General features: G+C 35.7%; 1 protein-coding gene across 1 annotated transcript in view; it reads right to left on the bottom strand.

The window, feature by feature from the left end:
* Positions 1-21930, bottom strand: part of LOC134534517 (zygotic gap protein knirps-like) — a 134553-nt gene that overhangs the window by 75934 nt on the left and 36689 nt on the right. The window contains exon 2 of the mRNA XM_063372996.1: positions 333-413. Within this exon, the coding sequence (XP_063229066.1) occupies positions 333-410 (78 nt within the window). The 5' untranslated portion in view covers positions 411-413. The remainder of the gene's footprint in view (positions 1-332; positions 414-21930) is intronic.

Below are 21930 nucleotides of genomic sequence, written 5' to 3'. Positions count from 1 at the left end.
AAACCTCACCAAGCCTTAAGAAATCTTGTCAACCCTCGCAGAGCCACGCCAAACCTCGCCAAGCCTAAAAGAGACTTGCTAAGCATCACCAAAACTCACTAAGACTCAACAAGCCTCACCAAGCCATTCCGATCACACCAAACCTCACCAAGCCCCTTTCCAAGCCTCGCCTTGCCCCACAAAGTCCCATCAGACCTCACCAAGTATTACGAAACCTCGTCGAACCTCGCCAAGCCTCAAAGGGACTTGCTGAGCATCACCAAGGCTCGAGAAGCCTCAACACCAAGCCATGCCGAGCACACCAAACCTCACCGAGCCTTGCCGAGCCTCACCTTGCAGCCCTCGCAGGTGAAGGCGCCGAAGTGGAACCCTGCCGCCGGCTCCCCGCACACCTTGCACGTCTGGTTCATGGCCTGCAACACAGCACGGGAGGGAGGCTTTAGGACACAATACTGGAACTATTACCCTGGGAAATATTGTAGAGATTGCTGGCGAAGCTGCAGGTGTGGCACCACTTGTTTCACTCCCTATTGTACCAAAACATTTCACTGACGCCAAACTTTACTACCACATTGTTAACTCCATACTGTGTGAAACCACTTCATTCTTTCCCTATATGTACCGAGCCACTTCATTTAATATACAGAATGAGTCTGAATTCAACCGACAAACTTTGCTGCAGGTTCATCACGACAAAATAAGTTGAGATCATGTTTCCAACTTATGGTCTTAAGAGCTTCCCAAGTAGCTTTAACAAATGTTTAAGGTAAATAATAGAGTAAGAAACTTTGGTAAACCTGAGCGTCTGAAATATTCTTAATTGACGAAGTTTTACGAACACAGTTTATTTGGTCGCTGTAGAAAAATTGATTCATTGTGATAATTATTTTACACAAAAATGTTTGTAGCGTATTACTAGCCTTAATTATTTCAATGAAATAATTTTGCAACAAAAAAAATGCGATGGTTGTTGAATTTTAAACAATTAAACATAATACAGACGCTCAGTGATCTATCTTTTATATGTTCTCTTTTATTTACAATAAAAATGTAGTTCTGCCTCATCTTAGAAGATGTATACAATTCTTGTTAAATACTAAATACCATAAGTCGTGAAAATATTTTTGACTTATTTTGTCATGAATCTGCAGCCAAAGTTTTTCGATCGAATTCAGACACTTGGTGCTGTACCAAACCATTCCAAACACTTCAACCTGTACCAAAATATTTTATAATTAAACATTTCATTCACTTCATACTCTATCAAAGCTCCATATTTATTCCATACCGTATTAAAACACTCCTAGCTCCAAAATTACTCCATCGTCACTATCACTTAAGTGTTTCTAGCGCGTGTTTTGACCCGGTAGTCCTATTATAACCCCTAAATGATTTCAGTTATAGTGTACTCGTTTTATCCCAAAACCTAAAGTCGTAAACTTTCATCAGAACGCATTTTTAAAACGGGACAGAAGAAGTCACATTAGTTAGTCAATTTACCGATGGTCACAAACCAATTCAAGCTGAACGGTTAGCTCGAAATTTCATTGTACCGTTCTATCCTTTGAAATATCAGCTCAAATTATTTAATTGAAGTCCTCAAAAATAAATAAAACTTTTGTGTCATACCTGAAATTTTTTTTAAAAACATTTTTGGCTTTAATTTCAAATACAGCAAACAGTAGCTTATTTTCGATTAATTTCTGAGGTCTTCAAACAAAACTGTTGATGTTTTGTGAAGAGTAGTCATTAATTCCCAGTTCTACCTGGCTCAAATTTCCGCTTGTCGTACTTACATTCCAATTAGGAAATTAATCATATTAGTCATATTTATTGAAAAGGTGCCGATTCACGGCGCATTCGATCGCATGTCCTACATACAAGATTTCGCACTGAGAACAAAGTGAAGAGAGCTTTATTGGCCAGAGCTCGGGCGAAAGGAGCTCGTTGACCAACGACGCTACCCACGCACGAAGAACGCGCTGTGAAGAGCTGTTGCCTCCAGCATGACTCCTCGCCTGAAGCCGGTCAGTAAATCATTCTCGCCTGCTCATCGCCAGGTTAGCATGGCGGAGGGATCTCTCTCCAAGTCCCTTTACCTCCAAGCGGGCGTACTTCAAGACAGTGGATTATAAAAGTGATAACTCTCAAAAGATCGAAGTTTCATGAAGTTTGGTTAAAGGTAGGTTATTAACGTCCCAGGAAAATTAAAAAAAAAATTATGATTTCCTGAACACTTACCACAAAGTGTCCACAAGTAGGGCCTACACAAGAACGTTGCCCATCTCTGCCCACAGTTGAAGTATTCGAGTATGCCTTACGCGAGCGCCTGGTCGCGGGAGAAAGTTAGGAACACAACCCTTTAGCCACGGGCTGAACATCTCTAAACCCATATTGTTGTTTTCACGCAATGGGTTAAGCGTTTACAATGTTAAATAATTGAAAAAATCGTGTACACAAATTTTTATTAATTATTTACATTTTCGGTGTGCTTTTTTAAAAATAACTTTTATTTTTTACTCTCACATAACATTTTCTCTATACTGAATTTTTCTTTCAAGTCTCGATTAATTTACACGAAAGTCTATCTCAAATTACAATAGCTAAAGTGTTGAAGATTACATTTTTGTTATATGTCCGATATTCACATATAATTAATGTTAAAAGTTATTTTTGTTATATTTTGTTGTATCACATTCTTCATTTTGTAAATCACTTACGACATTGCAAAACTACGCAATATTCCTTAGAGTTGATTTATAACAAAGAAGTAGAATCTTCAAACGTACGTTTGCATAATAGGAAAATCTCATTAAATTGATATTGTTTATGATTTCTGTGTACTAAGAACTAGTCGAACACATCGTTATGAAAGTGCTAAACCCGTTATATTGACAACTATAAATGTGCACGACGGTAGAGAATTCAAGACCTTTGGCATGCAATCAAAAGGCGGTAAGTATATTCAACACCAATATAAGAGTTCGTTATAAAAATTAATACGAATACAATTAAGTATGGTTTTAGGGTATTTTGTGAATTTATTTACTATGTAGGTATATATGTATATATATTGTTATGTATATATATGTTTATATGTATATATACATATATATTTGTGTATTTATTTCTTTTATTCAATTATTTTATTTTACTAAATATTATTTAAATTTTACTGGCAACTGATAAAATTACATAAGCATCGCATATATACAGGTATCTATATATATATTATTACAATACCATAAACTACAGATACACTTACTTCTACGGCAAATTCAAAGATAATTTAAATTTAAATTTTTGAAAATTTTTACAGTATTCGACTTAAAACAAAATTAAATATTTTGCCGGTGAAAAAGACACGTAACATTTTTTTGTATACAATGATGCCACATACATTATGTGTAAAATACTATTTTATTTACAAAGAAAGGACATCGAGGAAAGCTTTATGCAGTGTACATCAGTTATGTAAATATAATTACATAAATATCATTACACGATGTCTGAGGTGGGGTTGTAAGAACTGTCGAAAATTATTCTGAAACTGTAAAACGCAATGGCGTTCTGGTGATTAAATTGCTTATGTACCTTCTACTTTATATTTCCGCTCTAATGACATCGAAATAGCGCGTGAATGAATTCTGGTTTTCAGAACGTGGCGCCAGAAAACCTAAATTTACAAGTGAGGTGAACGGACAGAAAAAAAAAATATGTGTTGGTGAGATTTCTAGGTCACCCTTCAGTCCGATGTGTCCTTATCTCACATTTTCACATCCCATCGGTAGAGACCTGCCAAATTCGCGGATTCATTGACCTCTGGGATAGACTCCACAGTCCTTTAAATACTCGTGGAAACGACACCTGTTCATTGGCTACTGACGCGTGAGACGTTTCAACTAGGCTAGCCGTAATTCGGCACTTTCTTGGTTTAGTGTTTCCCATTGGCTCACAGTTCCCCGGATAAAATGTGGGCCAATCGCAGAAGCGGTACGAAGGTATAGTTGTTTTGATGCTAGCCTATCGTGAAATGAATCCGCGTATTTTTCATGTCTCTACCCATCGGACTCTTTCCGATGGACATTAAAATTCCTCTTCCTCGAGTCTCAGGAGCAGGACTTAAACAATAAAGATCTCGCGATAAGAGGCGTCATTGTAGGAACCACCCCCTCCCCCGTCCTGCTGGTCAATGCCAAAAATACTATACTATCAAAACCATCAAACTGTACCCTTCCTCTACGACCTTCTCAATGGAGATCGCTAGCGGCATATCTTCTATCTCTCTTTCTTTTGTGCCGCTTGGTGACCCCGACAAGACAGTCCCGCTTTACTTGAAACTATCTCACCAACGCTATCTCCTCACTCCTTACGGGGTAAATGTGTTTACCCTGTACCCGTGCTGATTGTTGAGGTGATCGGTTGGAAAGTGTCCGGGAAAAGGTAAGTGGGGGGGGGGGGAGACGTGGTGATCAGCAATCGTTGAGGCAAACACGGGTGCGGCCGGACTAAGAGAGAGAGAGCGACGTTTGTAGAGGAACTAGATTGCCCTATCCGCTCACCAATCCTGTATCCCTGTTCCAGCTCAACCAATAATTACGGCTCAAGTAGGCTATGCGTTTGTCTACGAGATCATGCTCATGGTTTTAGAAACAAAAATAAAAATTCCTTTAATAAATTATTCTCAGTGAATTTTTTTTTAAATTCCTTTAACGACTAGCATCTAAGAACAACTATACTTCCCCTGAACTTTCTTTTTTTCCGTTCCCTGTCTATTGTTTTATTATTTTTTAGTGTGAAAGTTTTCATGGATTGGCCTTACACACAATGCAGAATGTTTCAATTTTTTCGTCACTACACATATTTAGGTTCAAAAACGGAAATTTTAATAGGATACCTCCCTTGGATATGTTGTTCTCTCGATAACATTTTCAACAGAATTTCGCTATGTGCAAAATCGTGGATATAATAATTCGCGTAAATGTTCGTGGTTATTATTCCTTGCGCGAAAGTTCACACTCATCTGTTGAAAATATTTGTTACAGAACAACAAATGCAACGGAAATACAGTGTTGAAATTTCAGAAATAGACATTAAATAATTGCAATGACGAGAAAACAAAATAATAATAATAATAATAATAACATGGCGTTTGAGACTGAGCCTTAAGCATGAAAATTTGATTTGAAATATGATTCGTTATGTATTGACATGGAGAGTATTATTATATAAAATGACGACGTCATCAATCGGAGCCTTACAAAAGCGTTTTCGTGTTCTGAGCGGAGTGGTAATGAGCGTGTTAATGTCACCAATACGTGCAGAATACCCATAACTCTTGAATATGTGCGTGAAGACACGTTACGTGATTTTGCGAAAGTGATCCTTAGTACAAATGGATACTACTGTTGCTTAATTCTTTGTGGCGACTCATTAGTAATGAACGACGTGTCGTGTGTTAGTCTCTTCAATAAGTAAAGGTCATTGGTGCAAGGCTACCGATTAACTGGACTTAATGGACGCACGCAGAAAATCGTGTTCTGTTCCCCATCGAACATGAGTCACGGAACATGCGCTAATGTCCTGGAAGTCCACGAAGATCCATTATTTATGAAAGATGAGCAACTGTATAATGTTACGGCACAGAAATGCCGTTTGCAGGGAGGTGAAAGAGCGACAGAAGGTTGTTCGAAAGGTTAGGCACTTGAATAACGTCGACTGCACGCAAATTGTGTAAGGTGGAACAATCGGTAATAATTTTGCTTGTAATGTACGTCTGACATTTTATAAAACATGAATTTGTGTTGGCTTTCAGCGTGTAACTAATGGAGATTTGTTAGTTACGGTTGGATACGTCTGCAGTTTTGAGCGATAGCAGTAAATACAACACTGAATTTTGCACGACTTCGAAATGTTAAGATACGTGGGTATGTATTTCATGGCAAGTATTCGATAAGAAATTATTCACAGCTGTATAATACTACTTCAATTTTAGTAAAATTGTTTTGGATGTCATTTCTCCGAATTCCCTGAGCAGGACATAACAATTTCTTCTTCAGGGTTAAAAAATAATTTCTTTTTATCACAATTTTATTAGCTTGACCAGTATGTATGTATGAATGGACTATGTAATAAAATCTTTATATTCAATTTTTACCCACTTTTTGACTTCCGAATGCGTTGAAATTTTGCATACATATAAAGAAACTCTGGCAGTATAATATTTTGAAAAATTAAGATCTTAGAGTTAAGTAACAGTGTGGGGATGGGGGTCAGAGAGTCATAAACCACTAATTTAGAGCTTCAGGTAATAACTATGCTTCATGTGTATTCATGAGGTCGGAGCATGGTGAGAATTTGCCCCGAGGTCGACTGTGCCACTTTCCTTTGCTCATGGCATTGAGTTAAGAATTGCCAGGAGATGGCTTGATGTAATGAGGTTGAAGTCACTTTATAATTCACCATTGCAAAATTTAGCCACCCAAATAATTGTACTAGAACACGTTTAATGATTGTTGGTGAGTAGGCATTAAAATTTCTGTCGTTCAACGCAGTCACCTCCACATTAAATACAGTCTTTTAAAACCTTCAGTCTATTCGTCAAATGAAGTGAACAAATTTTTATGTAAAAAATATAAAAACATGAATTTAATCAAATATTTAATGTGTGTGTCATATTGAATGATGTTCATTCTAGTCGACATTTAATTTTTTTTGGCTATAGAATAAAAAAATATTGAAAATTTTATGAAATAAATGATTTTTACATTTAAATTATAACTATAGCACAAGATAATTACTAGGTTAAATAGTGCAGAAAAACTTCTAAAAAATTATATATTTCAGTTAGTTGACTATGTGTGACTGAAAGGTTAAAATATGTTTCGACTTTCTCAAGCATGGCGCGTTATCATTCTGTTAAAAATGTTCACCTTCAATTTACTAAGAACGCTGCTTAAAAAATATGCAGGGATCTTCGTAGATACATCATCATCTTCGTAAATTCACAGGTTCTAAGTTCGCTTACTTTAAACATGAGTTCACAAGAATAATGCTTGTTGTGAAAGCCAAGTATTTAAAATCTTTTTTTTGAGAATACTGCAGAAACGCTGTTATTTCTTCCACGTGTGTGTGTTAATCCTGTTTGTGCGTAAATCATGAAAATGCGGTGTGGTTTACATTGTTCTGAATTCAAGAAAAGACTCGTAATTCATTTCGGGCGAAATCTTCGTTGAACACATGTACATCAAGTTCTGTCCCTGCCCGAACACGCCCGAATATTCACCTTCGGCCAACCTCGGGTTTATATATATATTAATATTTCTCTGTTTATTTCAAATGTAGCTATACTAACCTAACTAACCGTCCATAGTGTTTTAAAGTTTTTTTAATGTAGCTAACCTAACCGACCACTTTTAATATTTGAATTCATTTTTCCTGCGCAAAAACCAATCCCGAGGTTGGCCGAAGGAGAATATTCGGGCGTGTTCGGGCAGGGACAGAACTTGATAGGACATCTTAGGCTTCTCCGCACGCAAACAAGGCCGTGACGTCGTCGGGCAGGGAGGCGTGTCTCTCTGGCGCATGCGCGGCTCGTCGATTGTGCGCGCGGACTTCGAGTGTGCTGCCCCCTGGAGGATAGAGCCGCCTCGTCACCCCCCCCCCCCCCCAGGCCAATCGACACGACCACGCTGGTTCACAACCGCCGGGCCGACAAACACGTCACGGGCTCACTCGGCCAATCAGTTTGAGAACGAGAAGCCGATAGAATGATGATCAAAAAAAAAAAAAAAGAACCCAGACATAGCCAAAGAGAAACAGCTCAAAAAAAAATTACTGTCTGTATGTAAAGTCGGTTTACGGACGATAGTTTAACGTGACCTCATAACAAAACATTGATGAAATGATTGCATACTTTATGAATAAAATTGAATCATTTTGATTTTAATAATGAATGAATAAACACTTGAAATTATAGGCTCCTAGTAATCAGATTTTTAAAATGCAAGAATAATTAACCTTTATTGCCGAAATTGTTGTTGTAATAAGCAATGAAACCCACATTAACTTTTCACTTCACTTTATAAACAGTTGAGTGGAAGAGAGATAGATGCGGCGCAAGCGTACAATGAGCGTAACGGGACACAGCGTAACGGAACAATGTGCGTAACGGGACACTTTTTCGTGCGTGCAGCGGGCGTTCATCGATTTATTAGACGTTGTCACGTCAAAAACAAAGAGCGCGTGTAACTGAGTACACGCGATAAAAGTGAAACTTCTTTGGCAATTCAAACCTCGACTCGTAAGTATATCGTAAGTGGTTAAACACCAGAATGAGAGAGATAGAGAAAGAAGTAAATTTTCTAAATAAACCTGAATTAACAAAATTATTACTCACTTCAAAATAACTGATCAGGATTACAATAATAATTTTTGATCAATCAGTGATGTTTAATTAACAATATATTTTACTCTTTGTTGAAATACTCACAAAATAAAGAAAATCAGCTCGTGTTACTGTTTATAAAACAATTCTGGCATTTGGAACACGCCGTGTAGCGCTATCTATGCGGGAAATGCAGGGACTGTCCCAACAGCGCTGTCTATGGTGCTGGTTGAACAAGAAGGAACGCGAGCGTGCTGGTAGCAAATATAAATTTCAAGGCATTCATAGCTAACTTTATAGGATACTTATATGTGTTTTTTTTAAACAAAAGCATGCGCACTCTCCCTATCTTATTCTTTCGTTCATCTATCTCTCTCGGTTCACTTTTTTTATGGTCCGGGTGGGTGGGGAGGATGTATAACCGCACAAAGAGGAGAAAGAAATGAGCCCAGAAACGTTTATATCATAGAGCTCTCTTTATATCGCTTTGGCCAAGTATCATTTCTTTGTCCTTTTCGCGTCAAAAACGTTCCACAATAATTTTTCACGAAAACGTTGCATTAAAACTCGCCCTTTAAATTTTAAACTCATCGTGCCCAAAGAAGTTTCACATCAGAAGTTGTTTATGGAACATGGTAAATGCCTTGATGTCACATCCAGGACAAGTCTTTTAAAAGAGGCCCTGTGAAACATGTGTGCAAAATGAGGGGTACTGTTACAGCACAGTATGACTGTAACTTACCTAGGGCAGGTGCTGTAAGAGTCCAGGTGGACACATTCTGCGCCTCCTCTTTAGGCAGGTAGTCGTAACAATGTATGTACTGTATTTACTCAGTCACCATTTTTTTTCCACTCATGTTCCACGGGTACTCTTTAAAAAGACTAATGACCATCGCGCGCCAACACAGTCACGCATATCTTGGCACCACGCGCAGTGTAACGAGCTCAAAGACTACATTCACGTTACAAGAAAGGACTTCAGAACGTCTTGTGTAACTGTGGACGCGCTAGTTTCTCGTGTTCAATGACCTGCGGACGGTAACTCGACGGTAATGAGACGAGAAAAAAAATATTTGGAAGGAACCAAAAATTTTGTTCGCACAACCCATCCAAGAGTGTTAGCATAAAGGCCAAACACATCTTGGTCATACACCACACGTTGTGCGAAGCGTCGAAGTGAGACATTCCCAAGGAAACACATATTACGAGTCCCTGTCCAACTATTGTGGTCTGAGTTTACAATTGTTTTCCGATAGTACTCAATTTGTAAATGCTGGGATGCTTTCTTACCTCAGGACAGGATCCATTCCTTCACCGATGTCCCTGTTTCGTGTTATAATGTGTAACCGTCTCTACTGTTTCGGGGAAATAAAATGAAAATCATTGAAATATACTAACTGCATAGATTTGTTATGCCACAAACGGACCTGTTTCAACATTCGGTTAGTTATTTGTTCTGTATGAGATAAGAACTGTTTGCTGGTACTGAAGTTCATGACAGCTACCTACAACTGAACTATTCTTTGGTCCTAACTGTGCTAAATTTATTTATCAGTAAGTGTATTTTAGAATTTTGTTTTTAATATCTCTCTTGGCTGCTGTGCTTAAGAAAACAGACCTTGGTCTTGAATGTGTGATTAAACCATACAGTTGCTGTTAGCTAGTGGTTGGTTTTAAATGCCTTGTAGGCGTGTTTGACGATTTTTGGTCTAATTGAAGAGTTTGCACAAGTATACACATGTTCCGAGTTTGACTTCACTGTAATTGGAACAGCTGTGTAATTTTGCACCATATGTATGTGGCAACAGTGTTTTCACCTACGTTATGTAATATTTAAAAAAAAGTAACGGTAGCGTTTTTTTTTTAAATTTTGGTGTAATACAAATATTATAAAAAGTGTTAAAGAACAATTGCTGTGATTTGTAAAATAATTTGTCAAAGCTGTTCGTTTATCTTTCTTTGTGGTACATAAACAAACGTTGGAAAGTCATATGTTAATATACTTGCTATGACAGTTAATTTTGCTAGAGTATTAAATAAATTGAACAAAATATAAATGAGTAAATTTAATTTTCTCCCTAAAACATAATAATTATTAAAAATAATGTTTTATTTTATGCTGTTTTGGTAACTTCATAGTTTTTTTATTCAATACCCAATTTTTTTTAAATTTAATTATTTGGGGGAGTTTCGGGCCAACTCCCTTTATTGTTTGCCAATTCAAAGGCTTGAACAGTCGAATATTGTGCACATTGGCAATAAAAATTAAAGGGATAGCACTAGAATACTGACAGATTCAAAGTTTACAAATACTTGTTAGTTGTAAATTTGTTCTAGCGATTACTATGCATTTTTACAGTTACGTACGAATGTTTAAAAAAATTCAATGTTAAGTAATAAACAAAAGAACATTTATTAATAAAATATTGATGGTTTTATGAATTTTCAATATAAATCTAAATATACAATATAAAACAGTAAATTATCGTAACCATAAATGATCATTCGTGTGTAGTACAAATTGGTGATCTTGATAGTTTAGAGTAATATTTCAGAAACTGTACTACTTTAATAAATCTGTGACTTTTTTGGACTCCCTCTAATTACTAAGTGTGTTAGGCGTTAAATGGAAATTAATGTGCTTTATATTTTGTTGAATTTAATAATGAGTACAGAAGGTTAAACTTATCTGCAAGTACTTAAGGCACATGTCAAGAGGTAAACTGTAATTAATATTCTGTAGTCAAGTTTAGTTTTATTCTGAATTATACACGACTACTTACTCCCAGACAAGCTATTAATACCTAGCTTATTGTGTAAATTCTTTTATTATTTTTTATTTTTGGGATTTTTATGTATACTTGCAATGCTTGATTTGAACATTTGCCTCTAAAAAGAGACTGTAAAATTAATTTATAAGCACTATTTTTTTTATTTCTAGCAGTTTTTGTAGGCCATAATGTTGCAAGTGACTTAAGATTGAATTTTTAAAAGAATTGGAAGTGGATTCTGTAGAAACGTTTCCACTTCAACAAAACTTCTTACAGTTTTTAAAATTAAAGTACTACAAATAAAAATGTAACTTTTGGTTTAATATTGTTGTTTAATTTTTTAGATCTTATATTTAACGCATAGGCGTTTCCGTCACATTCGTTATCAGTGCTCACGTTACATTGAGCATGTTAAGCTTATAACAAAGCTTTACTGAACTATTAGGTCCCGAAAGATAACACTCAATATGGGAAAGTACCTTAATACTTTTGTGTTTGTTATGGATGCAGAAACTGTTATTAAGCTCCGTGAAAAGATTATTTGATATAGCATTTCAAATAGATTTTATGACATCCAGCGAAAAAAAAGAAAACATACAAATGAATACACAAAAATAATATTTCTTACTAAAAATCAATTGTACAAAAATGAAACCTTTAAACAGTATGAACGTATGAAAATAATTTTAAGACGCGTACTCCAATGTCTGCTTTAAAGTATGAACACAGATTTTTTTTTTACCTGCCGCGTAAGGTACCTGATGTAAACATTTAATTGAGTATCACATTATTATCAAAGAAAGTTTCAGAATAGCACCAAAATGTGTTTACAATTTTTTTTTTCTTACATTGGTAATCTTTTCCGTAACGGGCTTTCATTACGAGCATTACATAACACTACATACATAATTGTAGGTATAACATGTTGAAAACAGTAATGTTCCATAAATATTACTTTAAGTGTAGCCAAATTGCTGAGATTTATTAATGAACTCAAAACGAAAATAAATTAATTCAACATGGTTAAAACCATAAAAAAATTTAGGGCATAATTAAGTTATTTTGCAGAAATAGATAAAGATAAATTAAGTTTCAACTTTTTTTTACCAATTTATCTTATATGATAATAAAGAATTTTAATAAAAAAACTGCAGATAATTTTGGAGCCTAAACTATAATTTTACACTATAAGTTAGCTGATTGCATTCCCATGAAATTGTTCGAAACCAGCATTGTGAATTTACGCTGCAACGATGATTCCCCCCCCAAATGCGCCATCTTTTTTTTTTCAGCTGCTCCCAGACACATACTTACCCGCATGTCGCAGAGACCATTTATCAAGGGAGTATCTTCCTATCTCCCCTGCCTTCAAGAGCTGCTCGCCAAAAACCAAACAACGTGCCAAGTCTCTCCTTGTGTGTGTGTATAAACATTTTATTTTTTTTATTTCACCTTCTTTCTCCTCGCGTGTCCTGAGAAAGGGAACGAAAGGGAACGCAGTCGCCCATGCGGGATGCGGAGAATAGGCGGACGTGTTGCGCGCATACCGAGGAGTCATGAATGAGTTTACGGACAGATCATTTAACAGCTTTGTGAGGCGACGCCTAGAAGCCGAGGATTCCCCCTCCCCGTTCCCACCATTTCCACCCCCCTCCACTTTTACCGACTCCTTTCTACCAAACAGCCAGATTTATATTATCCCCCCCTTCCCTTCCTTCTTTACCGAGGAGAAGTATGAGCCAAGAGGATTTCCAACCGCTACGGAAGTAAGGAGAAAAAATATTTTTAGAAAAGACGACAGGAAGGATAAGGGTTGGAAACATCGCTTGCCCCTTATCGGCCTGGGCTATCTGCGGCTGACATCTGTGAAAAGGACTTGTCTTGACCGTTCTCAGAAGAATAAAAAAAAAATATGTGAGTGAGTCTTTCAGTAATCGCCAGTTATGTGTAACATTTAAACCTCGGTAACGAGCCAATTAACGTGTTCTCGTGTTGCAAACAAACCTGTAAAACGCTACTCGGACACCAATATTTAACGTATAATTCTTTAAAATAATGCCGAGCTTGATAAGTGTGAACAAACTTTGTTTTCAGCTACGTTTCTGGACGCGAATTATACGCAGTTTCCGCACCCACCGTTTGAATTTGCTGCCGGAGCAGCTACGTCGACTATTGAATCATTTTATTAGCAGAGCGAAATGTTAAACTGAATAATAAAATTGCTCTCATAAAATTGAAAAAGACAAATAAAAATATCTATCCCCGACTCTGGACCTGATTTTCGACAAGGTATTATACTGAAATACTGCCCATCTTGCTAAAATTCATTAAAAAATTCAAACCATTAATTTTCCTTTGACTTTGTGAACTTTGCTTCGTGACATCCGCCACAGATGGCAGAACCATGGTTGTTACACATTTACACTCCTTGACATCTGTCGCATTCCACCAAATACCGTATACCCAAAGCTGATATGTTACACAACAAAAATTAAAATAACATCCGCGCCTCGGCATGAAAGAGCAGAGCCTCTTAGAGACTGGCTATGCGATAACATCTATATGCATCTCCTCTTTTTGCGTTGTCACGGCTTCAACAGTAACTAAAATGACAAAAACGTTTGGCTGCATTGTGGGTAACCGATTGCACACTTGGAGGAAAAAATGTTAAACGCCAGTCTGTCACTATACTGTCAAGATTAAAACTACAAAAAAAAATAAAGCATTAGCTTCTACTTACCGCGGAAGAAAAGATACACAATTGTGGTTTGTGGTTTCATCGTAGCAATATTTATGCCCAATAAGTAGCCTGATGCTTATTGTGAAAATTTAAATTTGCTAAAGAGCATTAAAAATAAATGACAGGATATAAAGGTTTTTTTTCTGAGAATAAAATGTTTTTAGACTGACATTACAGACGGTAAATAAAACTGACATTTTGATAAAATAATTTGACAAGATTTTTTTTCTTATTTGACGAGTTGCAAACTTTTCTTTTGTAATAAAATTTTGCAAAAATGATCTAGCTCATATCCAAAAAAAAAAAAAATATCTTTAACATTTTAATATAGCATGTGTCCTAGTCATAGTCAATCAGAGTTGCGAATTAATTTTAGTTTTTCATTAAACACAATAAAATGTATTTTTTTCTAAAATCCTAAGTTTTCACAAATATTTCTCAGACAATTGTTTTTCAATTTATTCTTTGTTCATTGTGGGAAAAAAATTTTTCTGTAGTAGAGTTGTGCAGAATATATAATATATAATATTTATAATATAATATTATTTATAATATATTATAATATATAATATTTTACATACCACGAGGTCTAAAGTTCCACAGTTCCACACAGTATCTTATGAGCCGGGACTCGCGAGTGTACAGTTAGTTCTGAAACCTTGTTTATTATCGACTCAGTGTACTCATAAATTTGACTAATGCTGGGGGTTTGATGATTCAGCCCACGACTCCTGCCCCATAGCGTAACACATAAGTTTAAAAAATACAACTTTTTTAAAATAAAGGATTGTCCAAGTTTCGTTGCAACACTTACTAATGCATATATGTTTGTTTTTATTTGCAAAATTATTTTGCTGTATTAACCAAATCAACAAGCTAAATCTCATTTTGAATACTTTTATTTAAAGCTTTCGTTTAACTTAAGTTATTTAACAGAAAAAGAATTTATAAAATATAATATTGAGTTAAAATAATAAAACTTACAGGGAGTTTGAAATTGCTGTCTATATTGTGTATGATATTAATATTACAGAATATATACAAAATTAATATCAACTTTTTAATAATTCACATTTTTGCTACAAGAAGTTTTAGTTGCTAAAAAAAATTTGCTTATTTCGGCTGAAAATAAGGTACAATATATTTTAGAATGTAACCATATATATATTGGTTTAGTTCAATAAATATTTGAAGAAATGGTTTAAGAATATTATAATGTTACAAAATACTAATTTTTAGGTCCGAATAATCAAACACAAAAATAAATGTACTTTGTTTTATAATCATCTGAAGAGAACTTATACTAATTATACAGAAATATAAGCCCTGCAATACCTACTAATATTATAAAAGTAAAAGTGTGTTTGTCTGTTTATCCTCCTTTCACGCGGCAACGGAGCAACGGATAGACATGATTTTTGCATAGCAATAATTTATGGGCTGGAGAGTGGCTTATACTACACATAGTTATGAAATTCCATACCTAAGTGAGTGAAAGGGATAGAATTCCGATTTATAATATAAAATCACAGGAAGTAGGTCATAGACACACTAACATTGAGTTTGTGTCATATCTTTATGTCCGCCACACGGTCATATAGTAAGGTCTGCTTGGCGAAACCCATCCGCTTAGTGAATATGGCAGCTGCTAGAGAACTAAAGGTGCTAATAACAGTAGATAGTGTTTATAGATGGCGTTAACTTTAATTTGTAACGCGCTATGGTTCGGTGCGCCAGTCACGTCTTGCCTAGTGTTACCTGCCTTTCCACAAAATGAAGCTAAAGAATGGCGTCCCGGTTTTTTTTGATGCGTAGCGTTGATGCACCGAGATTATGCAATCGATGGGACTTGAAAATTATTTTTTTTCAGTTTTTCAAGTGTATGTCCTACGGACTTAAAATTCGGCAGTTACGTTCCTTATATTAAGATGTTTTTAGCCCTGGTAACACTGGATACTTCAGCTAGTATAAAATAAAATATAAATACCACACATTGAAACATATTAAAAGTTTACACTAACAAGATGCAAAAATCGATAATTTGAGGGAAGAATACAAAATTCAAAACAAGTAAAGGATAGGAAAACAAAAATCTATCAGGAAAAAAAGGCGAAAAAGTTGAAAAATCACGTGTTTACTGTCGTACATGTTTTCCTTTCTGACTTTATTTTACTTTTTTATCTACTTGCTTTCCTTATTATGTAATTTTTTTTGTAATAAATGAACATATGCGAATGCTAACATGGTGGTCGGTAGATATTATGAGATCATTAGGTACTACGAGTGCATCGTGTTTTTTTTGACAGCCTCTTATCACCAACTGTATGTACTCTACCACTATTTCGACATTACATATTTCGAAATAAATAAGTTTTTCATATTTTAAACTGAGATGAACAAACGCCAACTCAATATTATTAGTTAAGTCATAAGCAACTATTTATTCAGCTGGTATGTTTTAGGTTATATGAACAACAAATTAAATATAACGAATCATTTACAATAAATTCGCTTACGGTAAATACACAAATATTTTAAAAGCTTTAAAATGTGACACGAAAGATTTTTTGTGTGGGTTTATGTTTTAAAAGCAGACCTTTACAGTTTCATGTGAGAACCATTCTTATCGTGGTTACTATTCAGCATTTTAGAAGATTTAAAATCAGGGGCAAGAATTTTGGAGTGGTTATCATGCGCGCAGTGAACACTTTCCACGCATTTCTGTAAGAAGACAGAAAAATGTTGAAATATTTGGAAACGTAAAAATAACTTTATTCTCTGCTCAATAGAAATACAGAAATTAGTAGGGTAACTTACATTTAAAAAATATACAGTAGTTTTCGTGTAAATGTATAAATGTACAAATATCTGTAATTTAACATGAACACCTCGGTTGAATTTACAAAAAAAAAAATAAAAAAATTTGTAGTGTGAGATGCGCTTGGGCCGTGAAGAGTCTTCCCGAGGTCACCAGTGTCCAGCTACGCCCCGCGTGGTCTCCGGAGTCCTCCGAGGGGAGCGAGCTACGCCCTGCGGGTCGCCACGCAAGAATCCGAGCCATTTCTCACCCGGGTTGTCCCATACTCGAGCGCGCGCGCACAAAGCGGCGGGAATAATCCCCGAGGCCGCTCCTCTCGCACGTCCGTCCTGCCGCGGCTTCTCTTTTTACCAATCATTATTCATCGTCGTTGCACCAAATACAAAAACGCAGCACGAGTCCTGGACACCCTTCTAACCGAGAGGTGGGGATGAATGAAGAGGAAGAAGGAGAGAGCGGGGGAAAAAAAAAATAACACGTACACATGCGCGCACCTAAGGGGCATTCTCGGGATGTTGATGATTGAAAACAACCAGTCCGTGATTGAGAAGGTCAATCCGAACGGCAAAAAGGGAAGAAAGATAGTTCCTCCTTTCCGCTAGAATGAAAACACTTAAGGAGAAGAATGGTGTTTTTTTTTTTGTGCGACGTGTTGCGAGTCTGAAAACACCGCGCGACCCCGCTCAGGTCCCGGCACAGAAGGCAGTGTGTGTGTTCGTGCAGCCTGGAAGAGTCACCTGACCGGAATGTCACAAAGGCGCGGAGCAAAACCGCACTTCTGGGGCCGGCGGGCCGTGGAGAAGGGGGCTCGCGACAATACTACCCTCGGCTGAGTCTTTTCACCCGGTCGCCCTGGTCGCCGGAGGAAGGAAAACGGAACGCCGCAAGGGCCGGAGATGGAGATGATACCCTTGTTAGGCTCACCTCTCCCTCCCCCCCCCCCCCCTTCATCCAACGTACGACCCGCCGCGCACCAGGGGCTTCAAGTCGATTAATGCGTTGTCCTAAGGTTCATTAACTTGACAAATATTTTGGTTAGCGGGCGAGAAAAGGGAACACACCCGAGCCGTTGGATCCCGCGAGGGGGCTGACTGCAGACGGCCTCCTCCTTGATGAAGTCGCATTGTTCGGCCCGAACACTTTTCCCCTAACAGAGCGGTTAGCGGAATGGACTGCGTGACACTTCGTCCAATGGAACCACTTTTTCCTTCCCCTTTCCCCGTGGAACTCGGACTCACTATCCGCGTCATTACTCAAAATTTTCTCGAGTAAAAATTATACTTTTATTATGAAACTGCTTAAAAAATATACCAGCGAAATTGTAAGGCATTCATATGTTACGTGTCATATTTTTTTTTTTTTTTTTTTTTTTTTTCAGTATCGAAGGGTGAAATGTCCGTATTGAGAAATTTCTCTGATTAAATTTACTTGGCACAAATATTAATGGGATTTAGTAATTCGATGAAGGACACGTGTGTACCACGATCATCCGCAATAGCAGCGATTTGGTAAATCATGAACATAACGTTTATAAGAGAATTAATCAATTAAAATTAGTAAATAATTAAATAGATGATATAACCAAATTATTTTAAGACTTAGAAAACAAAACAAAATGTAGTAACATTTACCTTATATGAAATAGTAAGACATTTTTACTTAGTTTACGATTTTGAACAAACTTTTAGTATTTAAATGAATAAAATCATTTTTATGATTCTGTTAACTCTTTAATAAATATATATGTGATAATGGGGTTTATTAAGTTAATAAATTGTAATCATTCCCTTTTTTGTTATAGCATTTGATTTAGCAACAATTTAAGTAAACAAAATATTGTTTGGACTTTATTTTTTAAGCAAATTTTTTTTCTTTACATATAAACCACCTATATTTGATGTTTGATTATGTGGATAGTTTATCCGTGATATACTGATAGTTTATAGTAATGTAAAAACTGAATTGTTATAAATATAAAAATATTCTTATAGCACTTAAAATAGTGGTAAAATCTATTTGCTAACATTCCTTTTTTTCTTTCTTTATTGTGTATACCATTAAATATTTTTCACAAAATTACTGTATTCCGTTTTTCCTTAAACTCTGAAATAGAATAATTTCTTTGAAACAAAAACTTTTTTCTTTTTAACATTAAATTAAAATAATTTTTGATTTACATCATTAATTCCTTAGCGAAATATAACACATTAAAATTTTAAGAATTTTTATTTTTTTTATTTTTACCTATCTTACATATTTCATTATTTTTTTTATATTTAAAATTATCTGTTTAGCTGTTAAAACTTCCTATCGGGTATTTGCTGTTTGAATGAAAAAAACAAAACATTATGACAGTTTTACTTCTTGTCTGCTGCATGCCTTTGACTATTCAGTTATAAAATCGACAAAAAACACAATACCAAAAATGTGTACAGCATATATTCTATTCATTATTTTCTTTGAAACACTTTCGATACTTGTTTCTTTCACCAAAAAAATTGGGCCTCATCAAATGAATGGAGGTTTTCATTTTTTAAAGGACGAATTTTTACCACAATTTTTACTACCTGTAGTACATACTTCTTGTAACCAAGAGTTGCTTTAAGCAAAATGTTTTCCATAATAAGTGTAAATGATTTATATTCACAAACTTTTTAAATGTCACTTACCTCGTAAAGTTACATATAGTTAAAAAATATTTATGAAAGTAACACATTTATTTACAAGACTGCGGTAATGCCTCTTTTAATTTTTTTGGCTTAGAAAATTTTTAAATATAAATTAGTAGGTAAAGCGTTGCCTTTATTAAAATAATTCATATTATTTTTGATTTTAATATTATGGTTAAATAAATGTGCAGAAAAATGTACACAGTTAAAATTTTGTTATTTTTAGCGTGTAAAATATTATTAATTGAAGTTTGTTTTGCTTTATTTGATTTTTTACACATTACTTGCTCCTACAAAAATAAAAATTAGGCACTTTGTTCTAAAAATCGTAATGAGCAGTTTGGTTCTGTAAATATAATGTACCCTTCCCGATAGTAAAACATTTTTAAGGTTTTTGAAGTTTCTCTTGTTTTATTATTACCCTTATACTTTGCTACAAAAAGCTGTAAGCCTTGCTTGTAAACATGATTGGATTTAACGTGAGATATATGTGATAATGTAGAAATTTTTTGAATGGTTTTGTCATTGTGCATGTTTACCTGTATTAAAGTAATCTCAAAGAAAGTAAAATTGCACGTTAATGAATACTTAAGCAAGTGTATATATCACACCAAGCTTATAAAAATATTCATCCAATAAGTATTTAGTAGTACGAAGGGCTTAAAACATAATCTATTGAATTAACTTATTTTATGGGAAAATTAGCTGCAGTTACAATTTTATTTTAAATAAAGAGTGTAAAAACTTCATGCTATTTGAAATATTTAATGAGATTGCCAACTTTGCAATTAATAATGGCCCAAATTTTAGTTTGTTATTCATGGGACATATGGCATTAAATTATTCTCAAGACTCAGCTTATAAAATTGCGCTGATAATATTTTGATGGTGATCGTAGGTGTAACTTATGATATATGGCCGAACTTTGTACTAAATTTTTATCTTCTTCATAATATATTTGAATGATTGTCTGGCCATCCCGGTTTTGGTTCTCAAGATTTCCCAAAATCCTTACATGAGAATATGGGATGGTTTTTAACAATGAGCAGTGAGTGACCTTTCTGTTTCCTAATATTCCGGGTGTCACTGTGTCACATAGACCTAGCTGTCATCGAGACCTCAACCTTAAATTAAGTAAGTCTTGTGATGAGCAAAACCATAATACGACTTAGGACCCGGTAAAACGTTGCAATTTAAAACCGAAAAGATTGTACTGGCTGAACTAAGATAGACAAAAAGGCTGTGCAAATATACTGTCGCAAATTAATAATTCGAAGAAATTAGCTTCCATTATCATCATAGTAAAAAAGAACATAACTGGAAGCTTTAACGCAAGCTCATAAGAAATAACTTATTGGTTTGCATTTAAATGAACATGTTATATTGACTTGCTAAGAAGTACATTTATCGTTTACCTGTCTCATGTCTAAGCAATTTTCCGAGGGGTGCTTGCTATTAGAGAACATACATGTCTTTAGGTGTCATGCGCTAGAAAAATAACTTCTTTTTTTGGACATTAATTTAAATAATTTAATGTTAGTTACATATTAAGTCATGAAACACATTGTTAATTTTTTACTACCAACACTCTTTTTTTGTGTAATGAATTGCGGCAGTGTGATGACCAGAACATGAACATAGGAAGGACCGGGCGAAATGATTTCGCGATGGTGTACACTTGCCTTCCGCAGTATTTAGATGAAGTTAAACCCAACATAAAAATGCGAACAAAAGGAAAGAGAACTCATTTTCCATACGGTGTGGGATCCGACCCCAATCAGTTATAGTTTGCCAAACGCTTCTTTCTTCGCTACTTGCGGGAAGGACGTATGTATGAATGCACTTATTTCGTGTGTGTCGCAAGAAGGTAAAAAAAAAAAATTGTCCCTGCGTAGTCCGAAACCTGTTTTGCTAAGCCGGAAGTTCCAAGAAAAGACAGACGGGATAAATGATCCTCCTTCGCGAAAAACCTCTCGTTTGCATACGCTCGCTCGCACAATGGCGAGGTACGCGGCATCACAAGAGCCTTCGGGAACGGATTCCGCCAGGTTTAATCAATTACGCGTTACGAACCGTTCCCCCAAGGAGGTCGCCGAGTTTGTAAGCCAGCCGAAACAGCGCATTGTGCGCTTCGCTGTCCCGCGCACGACGCACGGCACGCAATTAATCACGAGAAGATACCGCGTATAGACCGTCGCCGTCGTCGCTTATCGCGTTGATAAACGACGTGTCAGGTAATATTTGCTATGCTAAGTGTCGGGGGTTTTTTGTTGCGACGTCAAGACCGCCTTTGATTTCTGGAGTGCGTGTGTGAATACTTAAGTGTCACGGCAAAAATTAATGTATTTTCACCAAATGCTAATTTTTTTTTTGAAAATTTATGGGCGGATTCAAAAGCAAAGTTAGCAACTGTGACGATGTTCGTTAAACGGCCCTTCAGCAAAAAAAAAAAAAAAAAAAAAAAAACACTGTTGAGGCACCAGCTGGAATTTTGGTCAAATGACTTTTAAATAAATATCACCTTTCTCATTACGATTCGAAACAAG

Source organism: Bacillus rossius, chromosome 7 (genome assembly GCF_032445375.1).
Source record: "Bacillus rossius redtenbacheri isolate Brsri chromosome 7, Brsri_v3, whole genome shotgun sequence".
Taxonomy (NCBI): domain Eukaryota; kingdom Metazoa; phylum Arthropoda; class Insecta; order Phasmatodea; family Bacillidae; genus Bacillus; species Bacillus rossius.
The sequence above is the reverse complement of the archived record's forward strand: the minus strand, read 5'-3'. Positions and strand labels throughout refer to the sequence as shown.